This window comes from Papio anubis, chromosome 8 (assembly GCF_008728515.1).
Source record: "Papio anubis isolate 15944 chromosome 8, Panubis1.0, whole genome shotgun sequence".
NCBI lineage: Eukaryota > Metazoa > Chordata > Mammalia > Primates > Cercopithecidae > Papio > Papio anubis.
The window spans coordinates 139,515,166-139,540,235 of record NC_044983.1 but is presented as its reverse complement, the minus strand read 5'-3'; the positions used below and the strand labels follow the sequence as shown (position 1 = coordinate 139,540,235).

General features: G+C 56.3%; 3 protein-coding genes across 9 annotated transcripts; 2 read left to right on the top strand and 1 right to left on the bottom strand.

Moving 5' to 3' along the window:
- Positions 1-12,086: 12,086 nt before the first annotated feature.
- On the bottom strand, positions 12,087-14,742 carry SLC52A2 (solute carrier family 52 member 2). Of its 6 annotated transcripts, none has more exons than XM_009213790.2 (5): positions 14,677-14,742; positions 13,847-14,086; positions 12,877-13,744; positions 12,658-12,781; positions 12,087-12,572 (listed from the first exon to the last, which is right to left on the bottom strand). In XM_009213790.2, the coding sequence occupies exons 2-5, from the start codon at positions 13,974-13,976 to the stop codon at positions 12,360-12,362; spliced, it is 1,335 nt and encodes a 444-aa protein (XP_009212054.2). In that variant the 5' UTR covers positions 13,977-14,086; positions 14,677-14,742; the 3' UTR covers positions 12,087-12,359. The 6 variants fall into 6 exon arrangements, with proteins under 6 accessions (XP_009212054.2, XP_003903323.2, XP_009212055.2 ...); XM_003903274.3 differs by having other exon boundaries at positions 14,387-14,722; XM_009213791.3 differs by having other exon boundaries at positions 13,847-14,082; positions 14,677-14,698.
- Positions 14,743-14,761: 19 nt separating this feature from the next.
- FBXL6 (F-box and leucine rich repeat protein 6) lies at positions 14,762-17,962 on the top strand. The gene is made up of 9 exons (XM_003903268.4): positions 14,762-15,217; positions 15,462-15,620; positions 15,747-15,810; positions 16,128-16,259; positions 16,334-16,441; positions 16,534-16,647; positions 16,716-16,947; positions 17,181-17,427; positions 17,715-17,962. The coding sequence occupies exons 1-9, from the start codon at positions 14,835-14,837 to the stop codon at positions 17,860-17,862; spliced, it is 1,587 nt and encodes a 528-aa protein (XP_003903317.1). The 5' UTR covers positions 14,762-14,834; the 3' UTR covers positions 17,863-17,962.
- Positions 17,784-20,124, top strand: TMEM249 (transmembrane protein 249). 2 transcript variants are annotated; one of them, XM_009213788.4, is made up of 6 exons: positions 17,784-18,540; positions 18,615-18,765; positions 19,000-19,094; positions 19,187-19,382; positions 19,473-19,558; positions 19,808-20,124. In XM_009213788.4, exons 2-6 carry the CDS (start codon positions 18,615-18,617, stop codon positions 19,925-19,927), a joined length of 648 nt encoding a protein of 215 aa, XP_009212052.2. In that variant the 5' UTR covers positions 17,784-18,540; the 3' UTR covers positions 19,928-20,124. The 2 variants fall into 2 exon arrangements, with proteins under 2 accessions (XP_009212052.2, XP_017817932.1); XM_017962443.3 differs by having other exon boundaries at positions 18,053-18,765.
- The last annotated feature ends 4,946 nt before the right edge of the window (positions 20,125-25,070 follow it).

Here is a 25,070-nt window from a genome sequence, read left to right as displayed (position 1 = left end):
GGAGCGAGACTCTGTCTCAAAAAAAAAAAGAAAAAAGAAAAAGAAAGAGAAGGTTAAATAGGTGTTAAGAAGCGTGGCTCTCACAGAGCTATAAAATGAGCACGTGTTCATTTCATGTCTCCTGAGCTGAGCATTGTCCCCCAAAAGAGCCCCAGGCCAGGCATGGTGGCTCACGTCTGTAATCCCAGCACTTTGGGAGGCCGAAGTGGGTGGATCAGGAGATTGAGACCATCCTGGCCAAGATGCAGAAACCCTGTCTCTACTAAAATACAAAAAATTAGCCGGGTGTGGTGGCGTGTGCCTGTAGTCCCAGCTACTTGGGAGGCTGAAGCAGGAGAATCCAGGAGAATCACTTGAACCTGGGAGGCAGAGGTTACGGTGAGCTGAGATCACGCCACTGCCACTGCCTGGTGAAGAAGAAGGAGAAGGAGAAGGAGAAGAAACTGTCCTAACCCCTAGAGCCTGGGAATGCAAATTTATTTGGAAATGGGATCATTACAGATGAAATTAAGCCAAGGGTCTTTAGACAAAGTCACTGTGGGTAACGGCAGGCCCTGAATCCAATGACTGGTATCCTTACAGGAGAAGAGAGAGGGAGATTTGGGACACAGAGGGAAAGGCCACATGAAGATGGAGGTAGAGACAGGACTGAGATTATCACAGCAGAGGTGCCCCGGAGCCGGCAGCTCCACAGCAGGAAAGAGAACTGGCGGGTTCTTCCTCAGAGCCTCAGAGAGAACCAACCCTGCTGACACCTTGATTTCAGACCAGTGTTTTTGTTTATCTGTTTTGTTTACACACACACAGCACTGCAATTTCAGACTTCCAGTTTCTAAAACTGTGAGAGAATAAATTTCTGGCTGTTATTTTTTTATTTTTTTTTTTTTTTTTTTTTTTTGAGACGGAGTCTCGCGCTGTGTCACCCAGGCTGGAGTGCAGTGGCGCGTTCTCGGCTCACTGCAAGCTCCGCCTCCCAGGTTCAGGCCATTCTCCTGCCTCAGCCTCCGAGTAGCTGGGACTACAGGCGCCCGCCACCACGCCCGGCTAGTTTTTTTGTATTTTTAGTAGAGACGGGGTTTCACCATGTTAGCCAGGATGGTCTCGATCTCCTGACCTCGTGATCCGCCCGCCTCGGCCTCCCAAAGTGCTGGGATTACAGGCTTGAGCCACCGCGCCCGGCTCTGGCTGTTATTTTTTTATTTTTTTTGAAACAGAGTGTCACTCTGTTGCCCAGGCTGGAATGCAATGGCACAGTCTTGGCTCACTGCAACCTCTGCCTCCTGGGTTCAGGTGATTCTCCTGCCTCAGCCTCCTGGGTACCTGGCACAATCTCAGCTCACTGCAAGCTCCACCTCCCAGGTTCACACCATTTTCCTGCCTCAGCCTCCCGAGTAGCTGGGACTACAGGAGCCTGTCATCACACCCGGATAATTTTGTTTGTATTTTTAGTACAGAAAGGGTTTCACCGTGTTAGCCAGGATGGTCTTTATCTCCTGACTTCGTGATCCACCCACCTTGGCCTCCCAAAGTGCTGGTATCACAGGCATGAGCCACCGTACCCGGCCCCTGGCACTATTATTATTATTTATTTATTTATTTATTTATTTATTTATTTATTTTGAGATGGAGTCTCGCTGTGTCGCTCAGGCTGGAGTGCAGTGGCCAGATCTCAGCTCACTGCAAGCTCCACCTCCCGGGTTCACGCCATTCTCCTGCCTCAGCCTCCCAAGTAACTGGGACTACAGGCGCCCACCACCTCGTCCGGCTAGTTTTTTGTATTTTTTAGTAGAGGCGGGGTTTCACCGTGTTAGCCAGGATGGTCTCGATCTCCTGACCTCGTGATCCACTCATCTCAGCCTCCCAAATTGCTGGGATTACAGGCGTGAGCCACTGTGCCTGGTCCTATTTTTATTTTTTTAAGAGACAGGGTCTCACTCTGTGGCCCAGACTGGGGTGCAGTGGTGTGATCACGGCTCACTGTAGCCTCGACCTCCTGGGATCAAGGGATCCTCCCTTCTGAGCTTCCCAAGTAGCTGGAACTATAGGCATGCACCACCACACCTAGCTAATTTTAAAATTTTTCTGGCCGGGCGCAGTGGCTCAAGCCTGTAATCCCAGCACTTTGGGAGGCCGAGACGGGCGGATCACGAGGTCAGGAGATCGAGACCATCCTGGCTAACCCGGTTAAACCCCATCTCTACTAAAAAATACAAAAAACTAGCCGGACGAGGTGGTGGGTACCTGTAGTCCCAGCTACTCCGGAGGCTGAGGCAGGAGAATGGCGTAAACCCAGGAGGCGGAGCTTGCAGTGAGCTGAGATCCGGCCATTGCACTCCAGCCTGGGCGACAGAGCGAGACTCCCTCTCAAAAAAAAAAAAAAAAAAAAAAAAAAAAAATTTATCTAGAGACAGTGTTGATTGCTTGAGTCCTAGTCTCAAGCAATCCTCCCCACCTCAGCCTCCCAAAGTGCTGGGATTATAGGCAAGAGCCACTGAACTCAGCCCTGACATTTTGATAGTGACAGGAGGTAGCCAAATGCCTAGGCAGATAGAGGCAGGTCCCCAGTGAAACCTCCAAGCTAAAAAAAAAGCCTGAGTCTGAAACACAGAACTGCTGGTTGGGATGAAACCTGAGACCCAGAGCGAGAATTTCTGTTCCTGTTTGCCTGCCCTTTCCTGATGGATTCTTTCTGAATAATGCTTTTATTATTATTATTATTATTATTATTTTGAGAGAGAGAGCCTTACTCTGTCACCCAGGCTGTTGGAGTGCAGTAGCACGATCCTGACTCACTGCAACCTCTGCCTCCTGGTGCAAGCAATTCTCATGCCTCAGCCTCCCCAGTAACTGGGAGTACGGGCACACGCCACCACACCCGGCTATTTTTTGTATTTTAGTAGAGATAGGGTTTCACCATGTTGGCCAGTCTGGTCCCAAACTCCTGACCTCAGATGATGATCCGCCTGCCTCAGCCTCCCAAAGTGCTGGGATTACAGGAGCCAGCCACCACACTCAGCCTGAATAATGCTTTTTAACCAGTTGAATGTTGCCTTTTCTAATACTACCTATGGCCTGCCCCCACCCAATACTGAGCCCATAAAAGCTCTGGACTCAGCCACATTGAGGGGACTTCCTGCCTTTAGGTAGGGGGACCTCCCATGTCGCCTCTCTGCTGAAAGCTCTTTTATCACTCAATAAACTCCCACCTCTTTTATCACTCAGTAAAATCTCCACCCTCACTCTTTGTTTGCCAGTGTATCCCCATTCTTCATAAGTGCAGGACAAGAACTTGGGAACCAGTGCGCAAGCCAGATTCGGCCTAGGTGGGCTGAGTGAACCAGCTGTCTCTGCAGCAGGTAGTATGGTCCAGTGAGGCCCAGCTGGGGCATCGTTGGCTGGAGGTCCCTGGCTTGCAAAGTGACTAAGAATAAAATTATTCATCAATTTTAAGTCACTAACGTTGTGGCAATTTGTTCTGGCAACCCTAGGAAATAAGGACAGTGTGTCAAAGATTCATTTAACTAACTTAGCTGGGTGTGGTGGCTCAGGCCTGTAATGCCAACACTTTGGGAGGCCCAGGCAAGTGGGTCGCCTGAGGTCAGGAGTTCAAGACCAGTCTGGGCAATGTGGCAAAACCCCGTCTCTACTAAAAATACAAAAATTAGCTGGACATGGTGTCCTGGTGCCTGTAATCCCAGGTACTTGAGAGGCTGAGGCAGGAGAATCCCTTGAACCTGGGAGGCAGAGGCTGCAGTGAGCTGGGATTGCCCCACTGCATTCCAGCCTGGGTGACAGAGGGATACTCCATCTCAAAACACAAACAAACAAACAAACAAATTAACTAATGAGGAAACCAGGAAAATTGTTATGACCCGTTCAAAAGAGAAGCCTACCACGAATTTTATTTTTTGAGACAGAGTCTCGCCCTGTCGCCCAGGCTGGAGTGCAATGGCGTGATCTTGGCTCACTGCAACCTCCACCTCCTGAGAATCACAAATTTATATGGAGTAAAGGAATGATAAAAAGCTGAAACATAAAATGCTGAAATATAAAAATAGACGTGAGACAAACTTTTTCCAAAGGAAAAAATAGTGGCACCTCCTCTGGACCAAAATTACTTACATGTGTATAAAAGGGAATGACTTGCATTGCTATCAATTATTTGTAATTTACAGACCCGTAAAATCATTCAGAGACAATGAATATAAATCACAGTCAGAAAACCTGGGAACCTGAACTCTAAATCACGTGCACTTTTCCACTGGAAATACCAGTGATAGGTTTTGCTTATTCCAAAGTTCAAAGATTTTATCGCTGACTCCCACTTCCTCTTTTGATTAAAAACAATTTTCAAAAAAAGATCGCTCGGCCGGGTGCTGTGGCTGGTGCCTGTGATCCCAGCACTTTGGGAGGCTGAGGTGGGCAGATCACCTGAGGTCAAGAGTTCGAGACCAGCCTGACCAACATGGCTAAACCCCGTGTCTACTAAAAATACAAAAATTAACTGGGCATGGTGGTGCATGCTTGTAGTTCCAGCTACTTGGGAGGCTGAGGCAGGAGAATCGCTTGAACCCAGGAGGCAGAGGTTGCAGAGAACCGAGATCATGCCAGTGCACTCCAGCCTGGGCGACAGAGCAAAACTAAAAAAAAAAAAAAAAAAGGCTGACTGCAGTGGCTCATGCCTGTAATCCCAGCCCTTTGGGAGGCCGAGGCAGGCGGATCACCTGAATTTGGGAGTTCCAGACCAGCCTGACCAACACGGAAAAATCCTGTCTCTACTAAAAATACAAAATTAGGGCCGGGCGCGGTGGCTCAAGCCTGTAATCCCAGCACTTTGGGAGGCCGAGACGGGCGGATCACGAGGTCAGGAGATCGAGACCGTCCTGGCTAACACGGTGAAACCCCGTCTCTATTAAAAAATAGAAAAAAACTAGCCGGGCGAAGTGGCGGCGCCTGTAGTCCCAGCTACTCGGGAGGCTGAGGCAGGAGAATGGCGGGAACCCGGGAGGCGGAGCTTGCAGTGAGCCGAGATCGCGCCACTGCACTCCAGCCTGGGCGACAGAGTCAGACTCCGTCTCAAAAAAAAAAAAAAATACAAAATTAGCCGGGCGTGGTGGCCCGTGTCTGTAATCCCAGCTACTTGGGAGGCTGAGGCGGGAGAATGGCTTGAACTCAGGAGGTGGAGGTTGCAATGAGCCAAGATTGTGCCATTGCACTCCAGCCTGGGCAAAAAAGTGAGACCTTGTCTCAAAATAAAATAAAATAAAATAAAAAATAAATCACACTAGGCCATAAAATGAAGCTGGTGTCAGCAAATGTGGTCCAATTATTTACACAGGTGCAGAAAGACTGTAAATGCACCATATAGGCCACCTTAAGTTTGCTTTGCTGGAAGTTTTCATAAGAAATATCAAATTGGGGCTGGGTGCAGTGGTTCACGACTGTAATCCCAGTACTTTGGGAGGCCGAGGCAGGTGGATCACTTGAGGTCGGGAGTTCACAGCCAGCCTGATCAACATGGTGAAACTCTGTCTCCACTAAAAATACAAAAATTGTCGGGCATGGTGGCTCAGGCCTGTAATCCCAGCACTTTGGGAGGCCGAGGCAGGTGGATCACGAGGTCCGGAGATCGAGATTATCCTAGCTAACATGGTGAAATCCCATCTCTACTAAAAATTAAAAAAAAAAAAAATTAGCTGGGCGTGGTGGCACGTGCCTGTAGTCCCAGGTACTCACATGGCTGAGGCAGGAGAACCTGGAAAGTGGAGGTTGCATTGAACCAAGATCGTGCCACTGCGCCAGCCTGAGTGACAGAGCGAGACTCCGTCCCAAAAAAACAAAACAAAACAGGACAAAAATTAGCCGGGGGTGATGGCAGACGCCTGTAATTTCAGCTACTTGGGAGGCTGAGGCAGGAGAATCGCTTGAACCCAGGAGGCAGAGGTTGCAGTGAGCTAACACCATTGGACTCCAGCCTGGGTGACAAGAGTGAAACTGTCTCAAAATAGATAAATAAGAAAAGAAAAGAAATATCAGAGTGGACCTGTATTGTTTGCTTGTTTGCAGAGGCAAGAAATACAATACCTATTATGGGTCAATTTCTATGTTCCTGGGCCTGCCAGGAAATCACCTTCCTGGTCACCTGCACGGCCTGGGTCCTGCACCCTCAGGAGAATTTGCAGGCACTCCTTCATAACAGCAACCCAAGGTCCGCAGCAGCGGCTGGTCATCCCCAGTGAAAGAGCAGAGCTCTCCATATGACAACCTGGGCAAGGCCTTGGTGGCCTAACCAATTCGTCCAATTGTATTCTGTAAAAGGAGAAGAGTCACTTAACTGAATCTATGTGCTGTGGTTTGAATGTGTCCCCCAAAGTTCATGGATTGCAAACTTGGTCCCCAATGTGGCAGTATTGAAGATGGGACCTTTTTTTTTTTTTTGATGGAGTCTCACTCTGTCGTCTCAGGCTGGAGTGCAGTGGTGCAATCTTGGCTCGTCGCAACCTCTGCCTCCTGGGTTCAAACGATTATCCTGCCTCAGCCTCCCAAATAGCTGGGATTACATGCATGTGCCACCATGCCTGGCAAATTTTGTATATTTAGAGAGACGGGGTTTCTCCATGTTGTTCAGGCTGGTCTTGAACTCCTGAGCTTGTGATCCGCCCGCCTCGGCCTCCCAACATGCTGGGATTAGTCGTGAGCCACCGTACCCTCTTAAAGGTAGGGCCTTTAAGAGGTGATTAATGCCATTAATTCGGGAGTTGATTCCTTATAAAAGGATGAGTTTGGCCGCTTTCCGTCCAGCCACATGCCTCCTGGCATGTTACGTGCCAGCAAGAAGGTCCTCATGAGATGTGGCCCCTCCCTCTTGGACTTGCAAATCTCTAGAACCAATAAATCCCAGTTTATTATCAATTATCCAATCTGTGGCATTATAGCAGCACAAAACGAACTAAGACACTGTAGGGTCCAGCCCTACAAAGCTTAGCGGGTGTTCTCCCCGTGTGCAGAGACCAGAGATTGTAATAAATAAAGACACAAGGCAAAGAGATAAAGAGAAAACAGCTGGGCCTGGGGGACAACTACCATCAAGACGCGGAGACCTGTAGTGGCCCCGAACGGCTGGGCTCGCTGATATTTATTGCATACAAGACAAGGGGGCAGGGTAAGGAGGGTGAATCTTCTAAGAGATTGATAAAGCAAAGCAAGTCACATGATCATAGGACAGGGGTCCCTGCCCTCTTAGGTAGCAAAAGCAGAGAGAGAAGGCGGCATATGTCAGCGTTTTCTTCTATGCGCTCATAAGAAAGATCAAAGACTTTTAAGACTTCCACTATTTCTCCTACCGCTATCTACTACGAACTTCAAAGAGGAACCAGGAGTACAGGAGGAACATGAAAGTGGATGAGGAGCGTGACCACTGAAGCACAGCACCACAGGGAGGGGTTTAGGCCTCCGGATGAATGCGAGCAGGCCTGGATAATATCCAGCCTTCCACAAGAAGCTGGTGGGGCAGAGTGTTCCCCGACTCCTCCAAGGAAAGGAGACTCCCTTTCACGGTCTGCTAAGTAACGGGTGCCTTCCCAGACACTGGCGTTACCGCTTGACCAAGGAGCCCTCAAGCGGCCCTTATGCGGCGTGACAGAAGGTTCACCTCTTGCCTTCTAGGTCACTTCTCACACTATCTCTTCAGCACCTGACCCTATACCCGTCGGTTATTCCTAGGTTATATTAGTAATGCAACAAAGAGTAATATTAAAAGCTAACAATTAATGTTTATAATAATGATTGATAATTGTCCATGCTCATCTCTATATCTAATTTGTATTATGACTGTTCTTAGTCTATTTTCTTCATTATACTGAAACAGTTTGTGCCTTCAGTCTCTTGCCTTGGCACCTGGGTACTCCTCCGCCCACAAGACACCATGCAAATACCTATGTTGCCATGAAAAGTGAGGGGGCTCCATAAGAGCTCCTGAGAATCAAGGGCAGGAGGTAAAAGGACAAACCTCTGGGGAATCTCCAAGATCATTTATTTATTTTATTTAGAGACAGGGTCTCGCTCTGTTACCCAGGCTGAAGTGCAGTGGTACAATCAAGGCTCACTGCAGCCTAGACCTCTTGGGCTCAAGTGATCCTCTTGCCTCAGCCTCCGGAGTAAGTGGGACTGTAGGCTCTCACCACCATGCCCAGTCAATTTTTAATTTTTTGGTAGATATGGGATCTCACTATGTTGCCCAGTGCTGAGATTACAGGTGTGAGTCATGGTGCCTGGCCCAAGATGGTTTTAGATATGAGAAAACATCCTGATAGAAACAAACCCTCAGTTGGGCGCGGTGGCTCAGCCTGTCATCCCAGCACTGTGAGAGGCCGAGGCAGGCGGATCACCTGAGGTCAGGAGTTCAAGGCCAGCCTGGCCAACATGGTGAAACCCCGTCTCTACTAAAAATACAAAAATTAGCTGGGCGTAGTGGCACACGCCAGTAATCCCAGCTACTCGGGAGGCTGAGGCAGGAGAATCACTTGAAACCAGGAGGCAGAGGTTGCAGTGAGCCGAGATTGCGCCATTGCACTCCAGCCTGGTGACAGAGTGAGACTCAGTCTCAAAAAAAGAAAAAAAGAAAATTAGCTAGGGTGGTGGTGTGTGCCTGCCATCCCAGTTACTCAGGAGGCTGAGGTGAGAGGATCATTTGAGTCCTTGACCTCACTTAAGCCTCAGGCCTGGGCAACAGAGTGAAACCCGATCTCTAAAAAACAAACAAGGCCGGGCGCGGTGGCTCAAGCCTGTAATCCCAGCACTTTGGGAGGCCGAGGCGGGTGGATCACGAGGTCAGGAGATCGAGACTATCCTGGCTAACATGGTGAAACCCCGTCTCTACTAAAAATACAAAAAACTAGCCGGGCGTGGTGGGGGGCGCCTGTAGTCTCAGCTACTTGGGAGGCTGAGGCGGGAGAATGGCATGAACCCGGGAGGCGGAGCTTGCAGTGAGCCAAGATCACGCCACTGCACTCCAGCCTGGGAGCACAGCGAGACTCCGTCTCAAAAAAAAAAAAAAATTAAAAAAAAAAAAAAACAAACAAAAAATCAAGGGGTGCAACTGTTTCTTCACCTCATAGTCACCTGTACCTGTCTAGGGACTAAGCTGGGCAGAGAACTACAGAACTGAAGGAGGGGAAGGCTCTTCGGTCAGCTGCTCAATCACAGCCAGCAAGGCTTGTGCCCACACGCACGGGATCAGCATCAGATGGGATGGCCACACACCTGGGAGTGGCAGCTGCACGTGGTGGCCACGGTCTGGCTGGCCCTTTGCTGCTGTTTTTTTTTTTCTTTTTTTGAGACAGAGTTTCGCTCTTGTCGCCCAGGCTGGAGTGCGATGGCACGACCTTGGCTCACTGCAACCTCCGCCTCCTGGGTTCAAGCGATTTTTATGCCTCAGCCTCCCGAGTAGCTGGGATTACAGGCACCTGCCACCATGCCTGGTATATTTTTATATTTTTAGTAGAGACAGGGTTTTGCCATGTTTGCCAGGTTGGTCTCGAATTCCTGACCTCAGGTGGTCCACCTGCCTCGGCCTCCCAAAGTGCTGGGATTACAGGCATGAGTTACTGCACCTGGCCCCTTCTCTGCTGTTAAGGAGCCCAGGAGACTTCCTTGTGGTGGGACAAGGAACAGTGAGTTGCAGGCTTTGCTCCTACTCAGGGGACCACCCTCTGGGGACAGTGTGGGGTATCGGGTCCGGCTCCACTCCTGCCTTCTGGTAGAGGATGGAGTCTCCTCCAAATTCCTCTCGGGCAGGGTTTCGCGCTTCGGAACCTCTGGTCACTTGCTGTGCAGCTATCCTGCCTCCCAGGGGCCCAGCTTTGGCCCTGGGCTCAGCCCTGGGAAACTGTAAGTGAGCAGTGCTCAAGGCCTCGGCCCCGAGGCACCTTCCTGCCATTATTATTCTGACCCCTGCCCCAGTTCCTACTGGGCATGGGCAGGAAGCTCACGGAGACTTCAAAAGGCCGGGGATTCCTCACTCAGGCCTGTGCACCTTGCTCCTCTGCGGCCCCGGGGGAGTCCGGCTCATGTGTGGCACACAGCAGAGGCTCCATGGATGCCTTTGATCGCTGCCCTATGGGAGGGAAGACAGGAAGAAGCTGGGAGGTGGCTCCACCAGCCTCCAGCCCAGGGTGGACAGGATAGGGCAGGCCCGAAGCACTGGTGTTGACAGTGGTGGGGGCAGAGCGATGAGGGGAAGGGGGCGAGCATGAGACCAGGAGCCCTGCTGCCTGCCCACAGTCGTGCCACCGACACCAGCCACCTCGTCCCATCCTTGTCCTCATCCTCCCTCAGAAGCTTTCTTCTCTTACCAGGTGACTTCTGAAACTCACTCAACCTGCAGCCCCCACCCCCTAGAGCCCTCAGTACCTGCAACCCCCAAAGGGAAGCAGCCGGGTCAGCGGGACAGGGGCCCAGCCTCAGGTGGCGGCATCCTAGAAGGCTGGAGCTGGCGGTGGCCTCTGCCCTCAGAGCTGGGGTTCCTGAGTCCCCTGGGAGCTGGCCTGCCCTGATGTTTGATGGGGCCCCAGACCAGAGGCTTTCCCGGTCACGGGGGCTCCTTCCTCCTTGGATGGTCCTGCCAAGACAGGAGGGAGTAGAAGCAGGAAGGAAGACCAAGCCTTCAAAGGCCCATGTGCAAGCCAACCCAAGGACAATCAGAAAGGGCCTCCAGAGAGCCGAACCGTTGCAGGCAGAGCTTGGGCAGCAGGAACAGACCCACCTGCCCCAGTGCCTGCACGCTCCCTGCGGCTGCAGGGGCTCCTCTGCAGAAGTGGGGCCTCTTGCCTGTGAGAATGGGCCTTGCTGCCAGGCCTGTCACACTGCTCACAGTTCAGTGTCCTGCCTCCCTGGGGTGGCTGCCCACAAGGTGAAGAAAGCCAGGCTCCTACCTTGGCACGGCCTCCCCCAGCACTTTCTTCCAGATCCTTGCTGCCAGGCTCAGGGGCTCCTCTCAATTAGTTCTTTTGCGGCTCCAGCCCTTTTTGTGGGTGCCTGAGAACCACCCAGCCCAGGATAGGCCATGGTCAGTGCTGAGGTCCTGTTCCCTGCAGATGCCAACACTTACAGGCCCAGGCTGCTCAGGGCCAGGGGCAGTGTGCCATCAGCCCAGGGAGAAGGCAGCTGTAGCCAAATCTGCCTGAAGAAAGGGTTTGGGGCCTTTGAGGGTCTGATTGCAGGAGGAGCTGGCACTGAGAGGCTAGAGGCTCAGGGGAGGGGGCAATACTCAGGCCAAAGGGTCCTGACGGGCTAAAACCTTAAACTCTGTCTCTTCTGAGTCCCCCTCACTGAGTACCCCGGTGCCTGCACACCAACCCCCAGTATAAATCCCTAGCAGGGGCCGGGCGCGGTGGCTCATGCCTGTAATCCCAGCACTTTGGGAGGCCGAGACGGGTGGATCACGAGGTCAGGAGATCGAGACCATCCTGGCTAACACGGTGAAACCCCATCTCTACTAAAAAATACAAAAAAAACTAGCCGGGCGAGGTGGCGGGCGCCTGTAGTCCCAGCTACTCGGGAGGCTGAGGCAGGAGAATGGCGTGAACCCGGGAGGTGGAGCTTGCAGTGAGCCGAGATCCGGCCACTGCACTCCAGCCTGGGCGACAGAGTGAGACTCCGTCTCAAAAAAAAAAAATAAAATAAAATAAAAAATAAATCCCTAGCAGGATACTCCTGGGAAGCCAGCAGGCAGGCCGTCACTCCAGGGCTAAGGGTGGGCACGGGGCTCGGCACATTGCAGCACCATCCGACTGACCCTAATGCCCTTGAGAGGTGCTCGTGGAGCAGTGGCCTTGCTGGGAAGAGGCTCCTCTACTCCTCTGACCACCGAAGCTGGTAGCTCCTGTGTGCCCAGAGAGCCCAGGGCAGTTCCAAGAAGGAATGTGGGGGAGTCTGGGCTCAGAGGGCCATGACTGTACGATCTGTGAGACCAGCCTGCAGTGGGTAAGGACCTGCCCAGGGCCTGGGGAGAGGTGGCCCCTGTTAAACAGGCCCAGCCATGGCTCTAGTTCACGGAAGCATCCACACAGAAAGAGGTGCTCAAAGAATTAATGCAAACTCATTAAATAAAAATGTTTTATTACGCAAACCACACGTAGGTCCTAGGCTCAGGGGCTTACCCTACAGCCCCCACTGGTCCCTGGCTCCAAGCCTGCTCCCTGCCCTTTCCCCCCGCCCCGGAGAGCCAGGGTCTCCTATGGAGTGTGCGGTGTCCACGAGTGTACCGGTGTGCGGGCCTCCTGGGCTGCAGGCACTCAGGCATGGTGGCAGCATTGAGGGAAAGACAGGCGTCGGGGAGCGGGGTCCCCACCTGCCCAGGCTCAGGAGTCACAGGGGTCTGCACAGTCCTCTCTGCTGTGGAACACGTGATAGATGCTGGTGGGGGGGAACATAGCAACAGCGCCGAGCAGAGAGCCCACCTGGATGGCCATACCGGCTGCCAGCAATGCCGGCCGGCCCCCGCCATGCAGCAGGGAGCTGGCTGCCACCTTCACGTAGGAGAAAACGCCAAGACACAGCACCCACGACAGCACCTGAGGGGACACAGCAGCAGCTGAGCGTGAGATGTGCCTGCTCCACGAAAACGCCCCCGCCCCACTTCACGTCCCCTGTGCTCACCACAAGGACCACCCCTGCCGAGGTGCCCACCAGGGGCGGGCAGGGGCTCAGGACTGCCAGCGCCATCAGGTAGCCCCCAAAGAGCACGCCCAGCAGAGAGAGGCCGCCCAGCCCTGCCAAGGATCTGTAGAGAGTGAGCAGAGTGTCAGGGCTGACTGTGCCAGGACCTGGCTCCCAGACCTGAGTTCCACCGGCACAGGGGCTGAAGGGCTTGTGTACCTGCACAGCACACCCATGGCCAGGAAGCAGGCCAGGGGATTGGCAGCACTGCCCAGCACCACAGCCAGGTGGTAGGCCAGACGCCCGTAGGGTAAGCAGGAAAAGCTCTGCACAGCAGGTAGCACGCCGTTGGTCAGTGCGTTGGTGGCGGCCAACAGGCCCAGCAGGCAGGCACTGTGGGCTGAGAGAAGCTGATAGGCCTTAGGGTCTGGACCAGGGGTGGTGTCTGCTGCCTGGCTTGGTGGCTCTTGCAATGGTGAGGCCTCTTCCACCTCTTCCTCTGCTCCTGGGGCTCCCACCTGGAGGCCTGATCCTAAACCCCCTGTGGGTACAGATGGTGGTGGCAACAGCAGCAGGAGACCCTGAAAGGCAGCAGCTGAAGCGACCAGAAGGGCAGTCAGTGCCCAGAAGAAGGTGCTGGCAGGAAAACGCTCAAGGAAGTCGAGTGGGGGGCCGGGGGTGCCGTTGATGGGGGCTGGCGGGCACTCACGGCGGCCCACACCCTGCACCAGGGCCAGCACGCAGGGCAGCAGGGCACTCAGGCCTTGACCCAGGAAGAATGACCGTAAGAAGCGAGGTGGCAGGTGGCTCAGGAAGGGCAGGAAAGTGACATTAGAGGCACAGCATGCCAGCGCCAGCACAAAGGCCAGTGCTAAGAAGGCCACGGAATGCGACTGTCCTGCCACTAGGACCACGCGGTGCCACAGAAAGGCCAGGAGAGCTGTGCCCATCATGCTCAGCACCTGCACCACCTGGATGGGGACCCGCTCGCCCTTTCCTGGGGCCAGCCGCCTCCAAAGGGTCACCACCAGCAGACCCAGGTTCCCCAGCGCCACAAGCACAGAGACGTAGGAGGGGAGACTCCAACCTGCAGGGAAGGGAGGAGACCATGTCAGGGGCATGATACCCAAGGGAAGAAGAACTGACAGAGCCCACCTTCCTGGGCACACCTGCACCTCCTCCCACTCACCCTCCGGAAGCTCTTTGACCACCACAGGTAGTTCCACCCAGATCCCATTGACCGCAGCCCAGGAGCCCATGCCGAAGAGAGCCACCAGCAGGTGGGTCAGCACCGGACGGCCGGGTGTGGGTGCTGCCATTCAGTCCAAGGCTGCGCCCTTCCAGGTCAAGGCAAAGGTCACAGCCAGTTCTTTTCCCACCTAGGTCCAGAGACGCTTTGGCTCTTCTGGGAACTGAAGACCTCTTCTAGCTTGAAAGAAACAGACAAATAGGCAGGATACAGAGCCGGAATCAACAAGGTGAGACCAGGGGAACAGGGGGAGCCCCGGGCAGGAGTGGGAATGGGGAGGATTGGCTAAAACGTACCCAGCAGCACCGCCCGCCAGCGTCGGGACCGCCGGCAGGTAGGGAAGCAGGAAGCCGGCCCGAGTCGCTGCAGCCCCAGGGGAGGAGGCCGAAGGAGCGAGTGGAGCCCTCCTCTCCAGGGAGAGGCGGGGTTGGAGTCACTGCAACCACCACCCCAAGCCGGACACTGGGACAGGGCGCCTACCAGCAGAAGCCAAGCACGCCCCAGGGCTTCGCGGTGCCCGGGACCGCAGGAGCCAAGTCAGATCCCAGGGGAGTGGCTGGAGCGGCTCTGCTCGTAGGGGCGCCGCCCTCTCACCAGCTTCAGGTGGGCGACCCGGGAGCCGTCCGGTCCCTACGCCTCCCGGTCCCGCGCCCAGTGCGCTCCCGCTCTAGTGCCGGCTTCCCGCCACGCCAGGACGCCGCCGTCCGGCCCAGGGACGCCGCCTCAGTCCAGACAGCCCAGGACCCGACAGCAGCCACCACCGGACTCACCCGCAGCGACTCCGGGCCCGCCCCCGGCATGGCCCACGGCCGGAAGTCCCGCCCCGGAAGCGGGTGAGCGGGCGGGCGCAGAGAAGAGTCGGGGGTTGTCAGTCTGTAAGCCCCGCCCGTTCCGCTCCCTGGAGCTGCCCCAAGCGCCGTCGGTGGTCATGGCTTCCCCGGCCTCCCGGCAGGTCCGGCGCAGAGCTCGGGCAGCGCCGCGGGCCCGCTCGGCCGAGGACTGGTGGTGGGACCGGCTGGCGCCGAGCGGCTCGGGGTACCACCTGCTTCCGTCCGACAGCATGCTGCTGGTGCTGTCCGAACCCGGACCCGCCCGGAGCCGCGCACAGCGGCGCGCTGCCCGCCGCACTCCCCGGCAGCCGCCCCCGGGCCGCGCCGCGGCCAAGCCCAAGGCCACGCTCAGGCCCGACCCGGCGCCCTCGCCCGAGGAAGGGCCCGACGCGGGCTGGGGAGACCGCATTCCCTTGGAAATCCTGGTGCAGATTTTCGGGCTGTTGGTGGCGGCGGACGGGCCCATGCCCTTCCTCGGCAGGTAACGCTGCTGCCGGGCCCGTCGCCGAGCGCAGCGACTTGGGCCAGACGTGGTCCGAGCAGTGGCCCGGGCGGGGGCGGAGGGCGAAAGCATCGGAGCGCGCACCCCTCCGCCCGAGAGCGCAGCCCCTTAGGCGCCCGGTTGGAGTCCCAGGAGCCCGGCTTTGAGCCGGGATGTCCACTGCGCTGCGAGAGGGGGTATCACCTACGAAGGGGCCGGCAGCTTCAGCACGCTGTCCTCCCAGGGCTGCGCGCGTGTGCCGCCGCTGGCAGGAGGCCGCTTCCCAACCCGCGCTCTGGCACACCGTGACCCTGTCGTCCCCGCTGGCCGGCCGGCCTGCCAAGGGCGGGGTCAAGGCGGAGAAGAAGCTTCTTGCTTCCCTGGAGTGGCTTATGCCTAATCGGTGAGGGGTTCCCTCTTTTCCTTGTCCCCTGGCTCCAGGCTCCTTCTGTCTCCCTGCACCAAGGTGTTGGGTGGGAAGGACTCGTGTGGGAACATTAGTGCAGCTCTGCCTCTGCTGTCGGCCCAGGTTTTCACAGCTCCAGAGGCTGACCCTCATCCACTGGAAGTCTCAGGTACACCCCGTGCTGAAGGTGAGAGCTCCAGGCTGCCCTGCACACCAGCTGTGACCCTCTGGGACTGTTGAGTACTCTAGGAAGTGGGTCAGGCACCTTGAGGGCCCAACGCTGCTCCATCGGGAGGCCTGCCTGCCTGCCTGGTTCTCCTTTCCTGCTGTTTCCTCCAGCAGGGGGGTGTCAGAGGCGGGGACACCCAAGTAGGCCTGGCATGGGCAGAAAGGAGGTCGCAGCTAAGGCGGTAGCGTGGGGTTGGCACCAGCCACCTGTTTGTTTCCCTTGTGGATCTTAGCCTGCGCTCTCCCAACCCCAGCTGCCCCTCTGTCTCCCCGCAGCTGGTAGGCGAGTCCTGTCCTCGGCTCACTTTCCTAAAGCTCTCCGGCTGCCACGGTGTGACTGCTGATGCTCTGGTCATGCTAGCCAAAGCCTGCTGCCAGCTCCATAGCCTGGACCTACAGCACTCCATGGTGAGCCCTGTGTCCCAAGGGGCCCTGAAAAAGCCCAGGCTGGGGTGACGGGTGCTCTTGTATTGGGACCCTAGGTGGAGTCCACAGCTGTGGTAAGCTTCTTGGAGGAGGCAGGGTCCCGAATGCGCAAGTTGTGGCTGACTTACAGCTCCCAGACGACAGCCATCCTGGGTGCACTGCTGGTAGGTTGGCATTGGTGGGAGCAGAGCCAGATGCTGAGCTGGGGACTGCCAGGCCACTGACCCTGTGACCCCCTTCCCCCGCACCTCCGCAGGGCAGCTGCTGCCCCCAGCTCCAGGTTCTGGAAGTGAGCAGCGGCATCAACCGTAACAGCATTCCCCTTCAGCTGCCTGTTGAGGCTCTGCAGAAAGGCTGCCCCCAGCTCCAGGTACCTGGCGCCCTGCCTCTCCCACCTTTTATACGCTCCCCTATCTACAGCCTGGGCCTTGCCCCCAGGTGCTGCGGCTGCTGAACCTGATGTGGCTGCCCAAGCCTCTGGGACGAGGGGTGGCTCCCGGACCAGGCTTCCCCAGCCTGGAGGAACTCTGCCTGGCAAGCTCAACCTGCAACTTTGTGAGCAACGAGGTCCTGGGCCGCCTACTCCACGGCTCTCCCAACTTGCGCTTACTAGATCTTCGTGGCTGTGCGCGCATCACGCCGGCTGGCCTTCAGGATCTGCCGTGTCGGGGTCAGTGGTTCTGGGTTGTGGCCAGGCACATGAGGTGTGGGGGCCCTTGTGCCATGCTGGAGTCAGTGGTCCTGGGTGGTGGGCAGGCAGGTGAGGTGTGGGTGGTGGCTGAATGGGTGAGGTGTGGGGACCCTTGTGCCGTGCCAGGGTCAGCGGTCCTGGGTGGTGGCCGGGCGGGTGAGTTGTGGGAGTCCTTGTCGCCCTGCAGCTTATGCTCACTCCTCTCACCGCAGAGCTGGAGCAGCTTCATCTGGGCCTGTATGGCACGTCAGACCGGCTGACTCTAGCCAAGGAGGGCAGCCCCCTGTTGACTCAGAAGTGGTGCCATACACTGCGAGAACTGGACTTGAGTGGCCAGGGTTTCAGTGAGAAGGACCTGGAGCAGGCCCTGGCTGCCTTCTTAAGCACCCCTGGGGGCTCACACCCAGCCCTGTGCTCTCTTAACCTCAGGGGCACCCGGGTCACACCCAGCACGGTCAGGTCAGCACCCCCAACCCCAGTCCCTGGAGCCAGGGTGGCTGTCACACACCTGCCCAGGGCCTGGAAGTGGTGTCCTGCCTGGCCTGAGAGCTCCCGGGGTCAGAGGGCGTGCATACTGTCCAGGCCCCTGCGTGGGGTGGGCTTAGGGACACCAGGGGAACTGGGCTTGGTCTTGGTGGCTATGGGTGGCAGAGCCAGGTGTGGAACACCAGCAGGCACAGCTCCCTAACCTGGCCCAGCCCTTCTGGGGCAACAGCTCAACTTCCTGTGGCCTGCTTTCCCCACAGCTCTGTGATCAGCAGCTGCCCAGGCCTGCTCTACCTGAATCTGGAGTCCTGCCGCTGCCTTCCCCGGGGTCTGAAGCGGGCCTACCGGGGCCTGGAGGAAGTCCAGTGGTGTCTGGAGCAGCTGCTCACCAGCCCCTTGCCCAGCTAGGCAGCCACAGACCTGGGACACCTCAGCCCGCCTGCCCACCCCCTACCTTTGCCCAATTTCAGATATTTGAGCATTTTTTTTAAATAAAACGTTTTTGGGAGCTCTGTGTGTGGTCCTCAGGGTAGGGTTGGGCAACGGGTTATACCTGATGGAGCCACTGGGGCTACAGCCAACTCAGAGCCTGTGTGTTGTGGGGTCAGGATGGCCCCATGGGCTCTTAAGCCTGCAGGTGGCCATGCCTTTGCCTGCCCACTGCTGGCACCAGTGTGTGTGTTCCACCCTCAGGAACACTGGTGAGCTTGTCTGTGGTTGCATGTAGGGGGAGAGGTGGGGCCCCGCCCAGCTGTGGGGCTCATTGAGGGGTCCCCGCCTGCAAATTTCTCTCCAGCTCAGTCCTAGGGTGTCCATCCATCCACCTTTCAGATGAGGACTGTGAACAGGCCATACAGGGGGCCTCCAGGGGATGGACTGGCCAAGAAGTTAATGCCCACCGCAGGACCTCACCCCGGACTCCCTAGGAGGTGGTTAACAGAGCGGCCCCTTCTAGAACCCGCCCAGAACTTCTAGAACCCGTGCGCGGTCCACCCTGGGCCGCTCCCTGGCCTCGCTGCCCTGCCAGTCGCCTATGAGCTCCTGCTCCTTCCTGGGCCTGCAGCCCTGGAGAATTTGTTCACCCAGGTAGGAGCGTCCCTGTGGGCAGCAGGCGGTGGCAGCGGGCGAGCGGCCGTGCTGACCACCTCTGCCTGACGCAGATGCCTAAGGCCAGGCCCGGCAGCCTGCCCACGACCTCCATCGGCTGGCGCTTCCAGCTCTGGTCCCTAGGACTCTCCTCTCCGGAGCGCCACCTGGCCAGGCGCCTCAAAAACAATAGCTTCTACCCATTCATGCAGCAGCAGCCAAACGGTGCGCGCGAGGCTGGGCGGGGCGGGGTGGGGCGGGTCCGGGGACGGGCCTGAATAGGGTGGAGCCAGGTGGGCAGAGCCAGGGCCCTGGGCGGGGCCAGTCGGTGCTCCTGGGGGCGGAGACACCGCCTCCCCTAGCCCTGCGCAGACCCAGCCAGTCCGGGCCAAGCCCTGGCACCGCCACCCCTGGCTGCGGGCAGGGCCGGGGCGTCCTCATGAGCCGCGCCGCCCCCAGTCTTCGTGCTCGAGTACTATCTGGACACGCTGTGGAAGGGGATGCTGCTCTTTGTCGTCTGCGTGGTCCTGGTCAGCTTGGGCTCCCTGAGAGAGGTGTGAGCCCCTGGGCCCGACCCCCATCGCCCTCCTCCCCCAAGGGCCGGCCTCGCGCCGCTCAGCTCAGACGCTCCCTGCGGCGCCCGCAGGTACAGAAACAGGAGACCTGGGTCTTCCTCGCGTACGGCGTGGGCGTGGGCCTGTGGCTCGTGATCTCGTCGCTGCCGCGGCGCCGCCTGGTGCTGAACCACACGCGCGGCGTGTACCACTTCTCCATCCAGGGCCGCACCGTGTGCCAGGGCCCCTTGCACCTGGTCTACGTGCGCCTGGCCCTCAACTCCGACGGTGACTGGCCGGGAGGGTGGGCCAGGGACGGGGAGGCCGCTTGGGAGGTCAGAGGGGCGGTCAGGCCGGCTGAGTCCACTCTCCCCGCAGCCTACGGAAGGTGCTTCTTCCAGCTGGTCCTCGGCGGCCACAGGTTGGAGCCGCTGGTGCTGGTGCAGCTGTCGGAGCGCTACGAGGTGGGTTCCGCCCAGACACGCGGCCTCTCTGGGAACAGGATGACAAGATCACTGTTTAAGGTCTTTGGGTGGGGCCGTTTCCTCACGCAGATAGTAAATACAATGCAGTCCTCATTGCTGGGGACCAGAGAGGGCGCCAGGGCTTCGGGCAGGACTGGGGATGCGGCCTGGTAGGGGAAGGAGACACCTGGACGGCGACTCGGGGTCTGTCCTGTCCTGGCCCCAGTTGAGCGCCACCTGCTCCCACAGCAAATGGAATACTTGGGCCGTTACATCGCCCGGAAACTCAACATCAACTACTTTGACTACCTGGCCACCTCCTACCGGCACGTGGTTCGCCACTGGCCACCCCCTAGCACCGCACCGTGATGCGTAAGAACCCCGTGGGTCACAAGCCCAGCTCCTCTCAGTCCAGCCTGGAGGTGTGACACCTGGAGGTGTGATTCTGAGGGCCTCCTCCACCCCAGGACTGCGTTCTCGGTAACCTCCCAGCCCCACTCTGGGGCAGATCAAATTGTGAGACCCACTCACTGTCCTTCCTTTCAATAAAGCTGCCTCAGCTTCCACATGGGTCATTTTCAGGGGCAGGGGAGGCACTCTGATGCCTAGGTCTTCCATTATTGCACACTCCTAGGACCTCAGAGAGCCAGTGCCTTCCAGCTGGCTGAAGCAAACCCCACGGCTTGGGTTTGAAGGCAGGAACAGCTGGGAGCAAGGGATGGTATATAGTCAGGTCTCTGAGGTTGGGCCCATCACTAGAGAGGCTGGGAACTCTGGCCTCTCAGCCAGCAGCACTTAATTTGTCCTACCTGACCTCAGAAGTGCTGACCAATGTGTGGAATCCAGAAATCAGAATCTGGCCCATTCTGGATCTGGTGTCTGCCGCTATTCCAACCAGCAATAGGGTGGGGTGCAGCCAGAGAACAAGCCGGCGCCTGAGGTGCATGCTTGCCCCAATAGCCACAAAGCTGCTGCCGCTTGCTCCAAGGGGGTGGGCGTGAGAGTCCCAGGCCAGGGTGCAGGGCCTCCTAGGAGGGAGGATGTGCAGTGCCCCGACGCCTGCTCCATGCCCGCGGGAACCCCAGGCCCACAACCCTGACACCCACTCCCCGTGCCCGCTGGAACCCCAGGCCCACGTCCCTGACACCTGCTTGCCATGCGTGCTGGAACCCCAGGCCCACGCTCCCTTCTCTAGTGGATCCCCCAGCTCTCACTGCAGCACCTGAGGCCTCCTGAGTGCTGGGGGCTGTTGTGGAAGCAGAGAAGGCTGTGGGCCATGGGGTCCCAGGGAAAGCAGCACCTGGCTCTCTGGATCTTCAGGCATTATCAGCTGAACATTCCTGCAACCAGAAGCAGCTACGTAATTTGCAGGGCTCCATGCCAAATGCAAATGTGGAGCCCATTGTTAGAAAGTTGTTAAGTGGGGTGCAGTGGTGCATGCCTGTAGTCCCAGCTGCTCAGGAGGCTGAAGCAGTAGAATTGCTTGAACCTGGGAGGCGGAGGTTGTGGTGCGTTGAGATCGCGCCATTGCACTCCAGCCTGGGAAACACAGCGAGACTCCATCCCAAAATTACAGCAACAACAAAAACCCAAGTATGGGGCCTTTCTGAGCCTGGGGCCCTGTGTAACTGCCCAGGTTGCATGCTCATGAAGCCAGTTCTGCCTGGAACCATGACTTAAGAGTCTCTGCTTGACCCCCAATCCCAAAGCTGCTCAAACTCGGGGCACACAGGCACCCTGAGCCATCGCTGGGGCAGGATGTGGGGGCCACTGAAGTGGCTTCAGGTAGTCCCTGGGAGCAATTGTTATTAACAGCACAAGTGCAGGGACCCCCACTCCCCAGAAGATGGGGCTCAAGGTGTCCTAGAGTGGCAGTAACAAACAGGTTTGAGTTGAGGGCTCCATTTCACTCAGGCAAAGTCCCTCTTCCCTGGAGCTGGTGGTCTAAGGGGGCCCCGAATGGAGAGTGTTTGGAGGGGCAGCGTCCCTCCGGCTGGAGAGCTTTGGGGGAAGGGCATCCCTGGCAGAGAGCACGCACAGCACAAGGGCGTGATACAGGACTGAGCTGGGTGTGCTGGAGAAGCTGCAAGGGGATTGGGCTGGTCAGAGTAGAGAGGATGAGGGAGAAGGAGGCCTGAGATGAGGTGGGAAGGGTGGGCAGTGTCCTTGGAGGCCATAGCTCAGAGCTTTAGTCCTGTGTGCCGTGGGAATCTGCTGGAGAGCTGTAAGCAGGGATGCACTAAGACCCAGGGAGGGAGTGGTGGGGAAAGGCCAGGAGGCTACAGGAATTGTGCAGGGAGGAAAGGGAGCGGGAGGGGCAGAGGAGAACAGAGAGGAGCAAGGATCACAGGCAGTTCTGAGCTCCGGGCTCCCATTGATGGGATTTGCTGCTGGGCGGGAAGTGGGTTGGGAAGAAAAGGGACTCAGGGGAGTCCAGGGTGTCTGGCCTGGGCACTGGGGCTGGAGGCCATGGGGAGAGGGGTTGGCAGCCAGGAGTTCTGAGTTAGACAAGGCCCGAGGAGCTTATGGGACCTTGTGGGGGAGATTTTGAAAAGGCAGAAAAGCCCTGGGGAGAAAGGAAAGGGGGAAGCACAGACCTGAAACCATCATGCCCTGGGAGGTCCCTAAAGCTAAAGCACTGCATGAGATGTCCCTGGCAACGCAGAAGATGGGGGAGAACAGGAGGAGGGCCAAGGATGGAGCCCCGGCATCAGACACACAGGGGCAGACAAGAGGCCACAGGGGAAGAGGACCCAAACAGAGGGAGAAGGAATCCATGTTAAGTAAGATGGGGACTCATAAGAGGCATGAACACCTCTGCAGGAACAGCCTCAAGGAAGGGGCCTCAGCAGCGCAGAACTGGGGAGGGGAGGAGGGGGAAAGAGATGGTGGAAAGAAGAGGACAGTAAAGATCACGCAGGAAGTTTCACTGCCATGGGCAGAGAAACCAGGGGGCAGCTTGCAGGAGAAAGGTCTTGCTTGTTGGTGTGCAGGTGCACATGGCCCAACGGATATTTTATTTATTTATTTATTTATTTATTTATTTATTTATTTATTGAGACCGATTCTTGCACACCCAGGCTGGAGTGCAGTGGTGTGCTCTCGGCTCACTGCAACCTCTGCTTCCCGGCCTCAAGCAATTCTTCTGTCTCAGCCTCCTGAGTAGCTGGGATTACAGGTATGTGCCATCACACCTGGCTCATGTTTGTATTTTTAGTAGAAATGAGGTTTCACCGTGTTGGCCAGGCTGGTCTTGAACTCCTGACCTCAGGTGATCCGCCTGCCTCAGCCTCCCAAAGTGCTGGAATTACTCTGTCTCAAAACAAACAAACAAACAAACAAACCCATAGAACTAGGGAGCTCTATGATTGCGGAGTTGCCCTGCTAGTCCTGCATGGCTTCTACTGGACTCTATTTATGTGAAAGAGACAAATTTCCAGTTTAAGCTACTGTAATTTACATTTGTTGTTGTTGAGATGGAGTTTCGCTCTTTCGCCCAGGCTGGAGTGCAGTGGTGTGATCTCAGCTCACTGCAACCTCTGCCTTCCTGTTCCAAGTGATTCTCCTGCCTCAGTGTCCCGAGTAGCTGGGATTACAGGTGCGCGCCACCATGCCTGGCTAATTTTTATATTTTCAGTAGAGACAGAGTTTCACCATGCTGGCCAGGCTGGTCTCAAACTCCTGACCTCGTGATCCGCCTGCCTCAGCCTCCTAAAGTGTTAGGATTAAAGGCGTGAGCCACCGCACCCAGCCTATTTGGAGTTTTCTAACAGTTGCTGGCAAGTGTGAGTCAAACTAATAAGATTATTAGGCCGAACGTTGTGGCTTGCGCCTGTGATGCTAGCACTTTGAGAGGCCAAGGCAGGTGGACTGCTTGAACCCAGGAGTTCGAGACCAGCCTGGGTAACATGGTGAACTTTGTCTCTACAGAAAATACAAAAAATGAGCCAGATGTGGTTCCACATACCTATAGTCTCAACTACTTGGGAGGCTGGGCTGAGGCAAGAGAATCGCTTGAGCCCAGGAGTTTGAGACCAGGCTAGACAACAGAGTGAGACTCCATCTCTTTTTTTTTTTTTTTTTTCTTTTTTGAGACAGAGTCTCGCTCTGTCGCCTAGGCTGGAGTGCAGTGGCACGATCTCTGCTCACTGCAATCTCCACTGCCTACCGGGTTCACGCCATTCTCCTGCCTCAGTCTCCCAAGTAGCTGGGACTACAGGCGCCCGCCACAACGCCTGGCTAATTTTTTTTTTGTATTTTTAGTAGAGACAGGATTTCACCGTGTTAGCCAGTATGGTCTCGATGTCATGACCTTGTGATCTGCCTGCCTCGGCCTCCCAAAGTGCTGAGATTACAGGCGTGAGCCACCGCGCCCGGCTGAGACCCCATCTCTCAAAAAAAAACTGGTTGGGCGGGCCCACCCAGCTGGACATGGTGGCAGGCGCCTGTAATCATAGCTACTCAGGAGGCTGAGGCAGGAGAATCGCTTGAACCCGAAAGGTGGAGGTTGCAGTGAGCCGAGACTACACCTTTGCACTCCAGCCTGGGAGACACTGGGGGACAGAGCAAGACTCTATCTCAAAAAGAGAAGAGAAGAGAAGAGAAAAAAAAGACAAGAAAGAAAAGAAAAATAGTAACTTGACAGCAGAAGAATCTGGCAGACACCACGTTAACCAGGTGACTGAGGTCAGCCTCACCAGTGATGTCACGTCAGCCCTGAGACGATGCAATGAGAAGACCACATCGCCTCTGTGGTCTCCTCCCTACACCCCAAACCCTCATCACGAGAGTGCATCGGACAAACCCCAACTGAGGGACACTTTACCAAAGACTCATTCAATCTATAAAATTGAGCAGTGCTCCTCAAAACTCTCAAGGTCATGAAAAACAGGGAAAGACTGAGAAATTGTGACAGACCACAGGAGACTAAGGAGACATGATGGCTAAAGGCAAAGTCGTATCTTGAATAGATTTCTGTAACAGAGAGAGGACCTAGGTAGAAAAACTAGTGAAATCCAAATAAAGCCTGGAGTTAGCAGTAACATATCAAGGTTGGTTTCTTTTTTTCCCCGGCCTCTTTCTTTTTTTTTTTTGAGATGGAGTCTCACTCTGTCACTGAGACGGGAGTGCAGTGGCGCTGTGTCAGCTCACTGCAACCTCCGTCTCCTGAGTGCAAGCAATTCTCCTGCCTCAGCCTCCCGAGTAGCTGGGATTTCAGGCGCCCAACACCACGCTAGTTTTTTATATTTTTAGTAGAGATGGGGTTTCACCATGTTGGCCAGGCTGGTCTCAAACTCCTACCTCAGGTGATCCACCCACCTCGGCCTCCCAAAATGCTGGGATTACAGGCATGAGCGGCCTAATGTTGGTGTCTTAATTGTGACAAAGGAACCATAGGTATGGAAGACAGGCCGGGCTCAGTGACTCACAACGGTAATCCCAGCACTTCGAGAGGCCAAGGCAAGAGGCTCCCTTGAGCCTAGGAGTTCAAGCCCAGCCTGGGCAACATAGT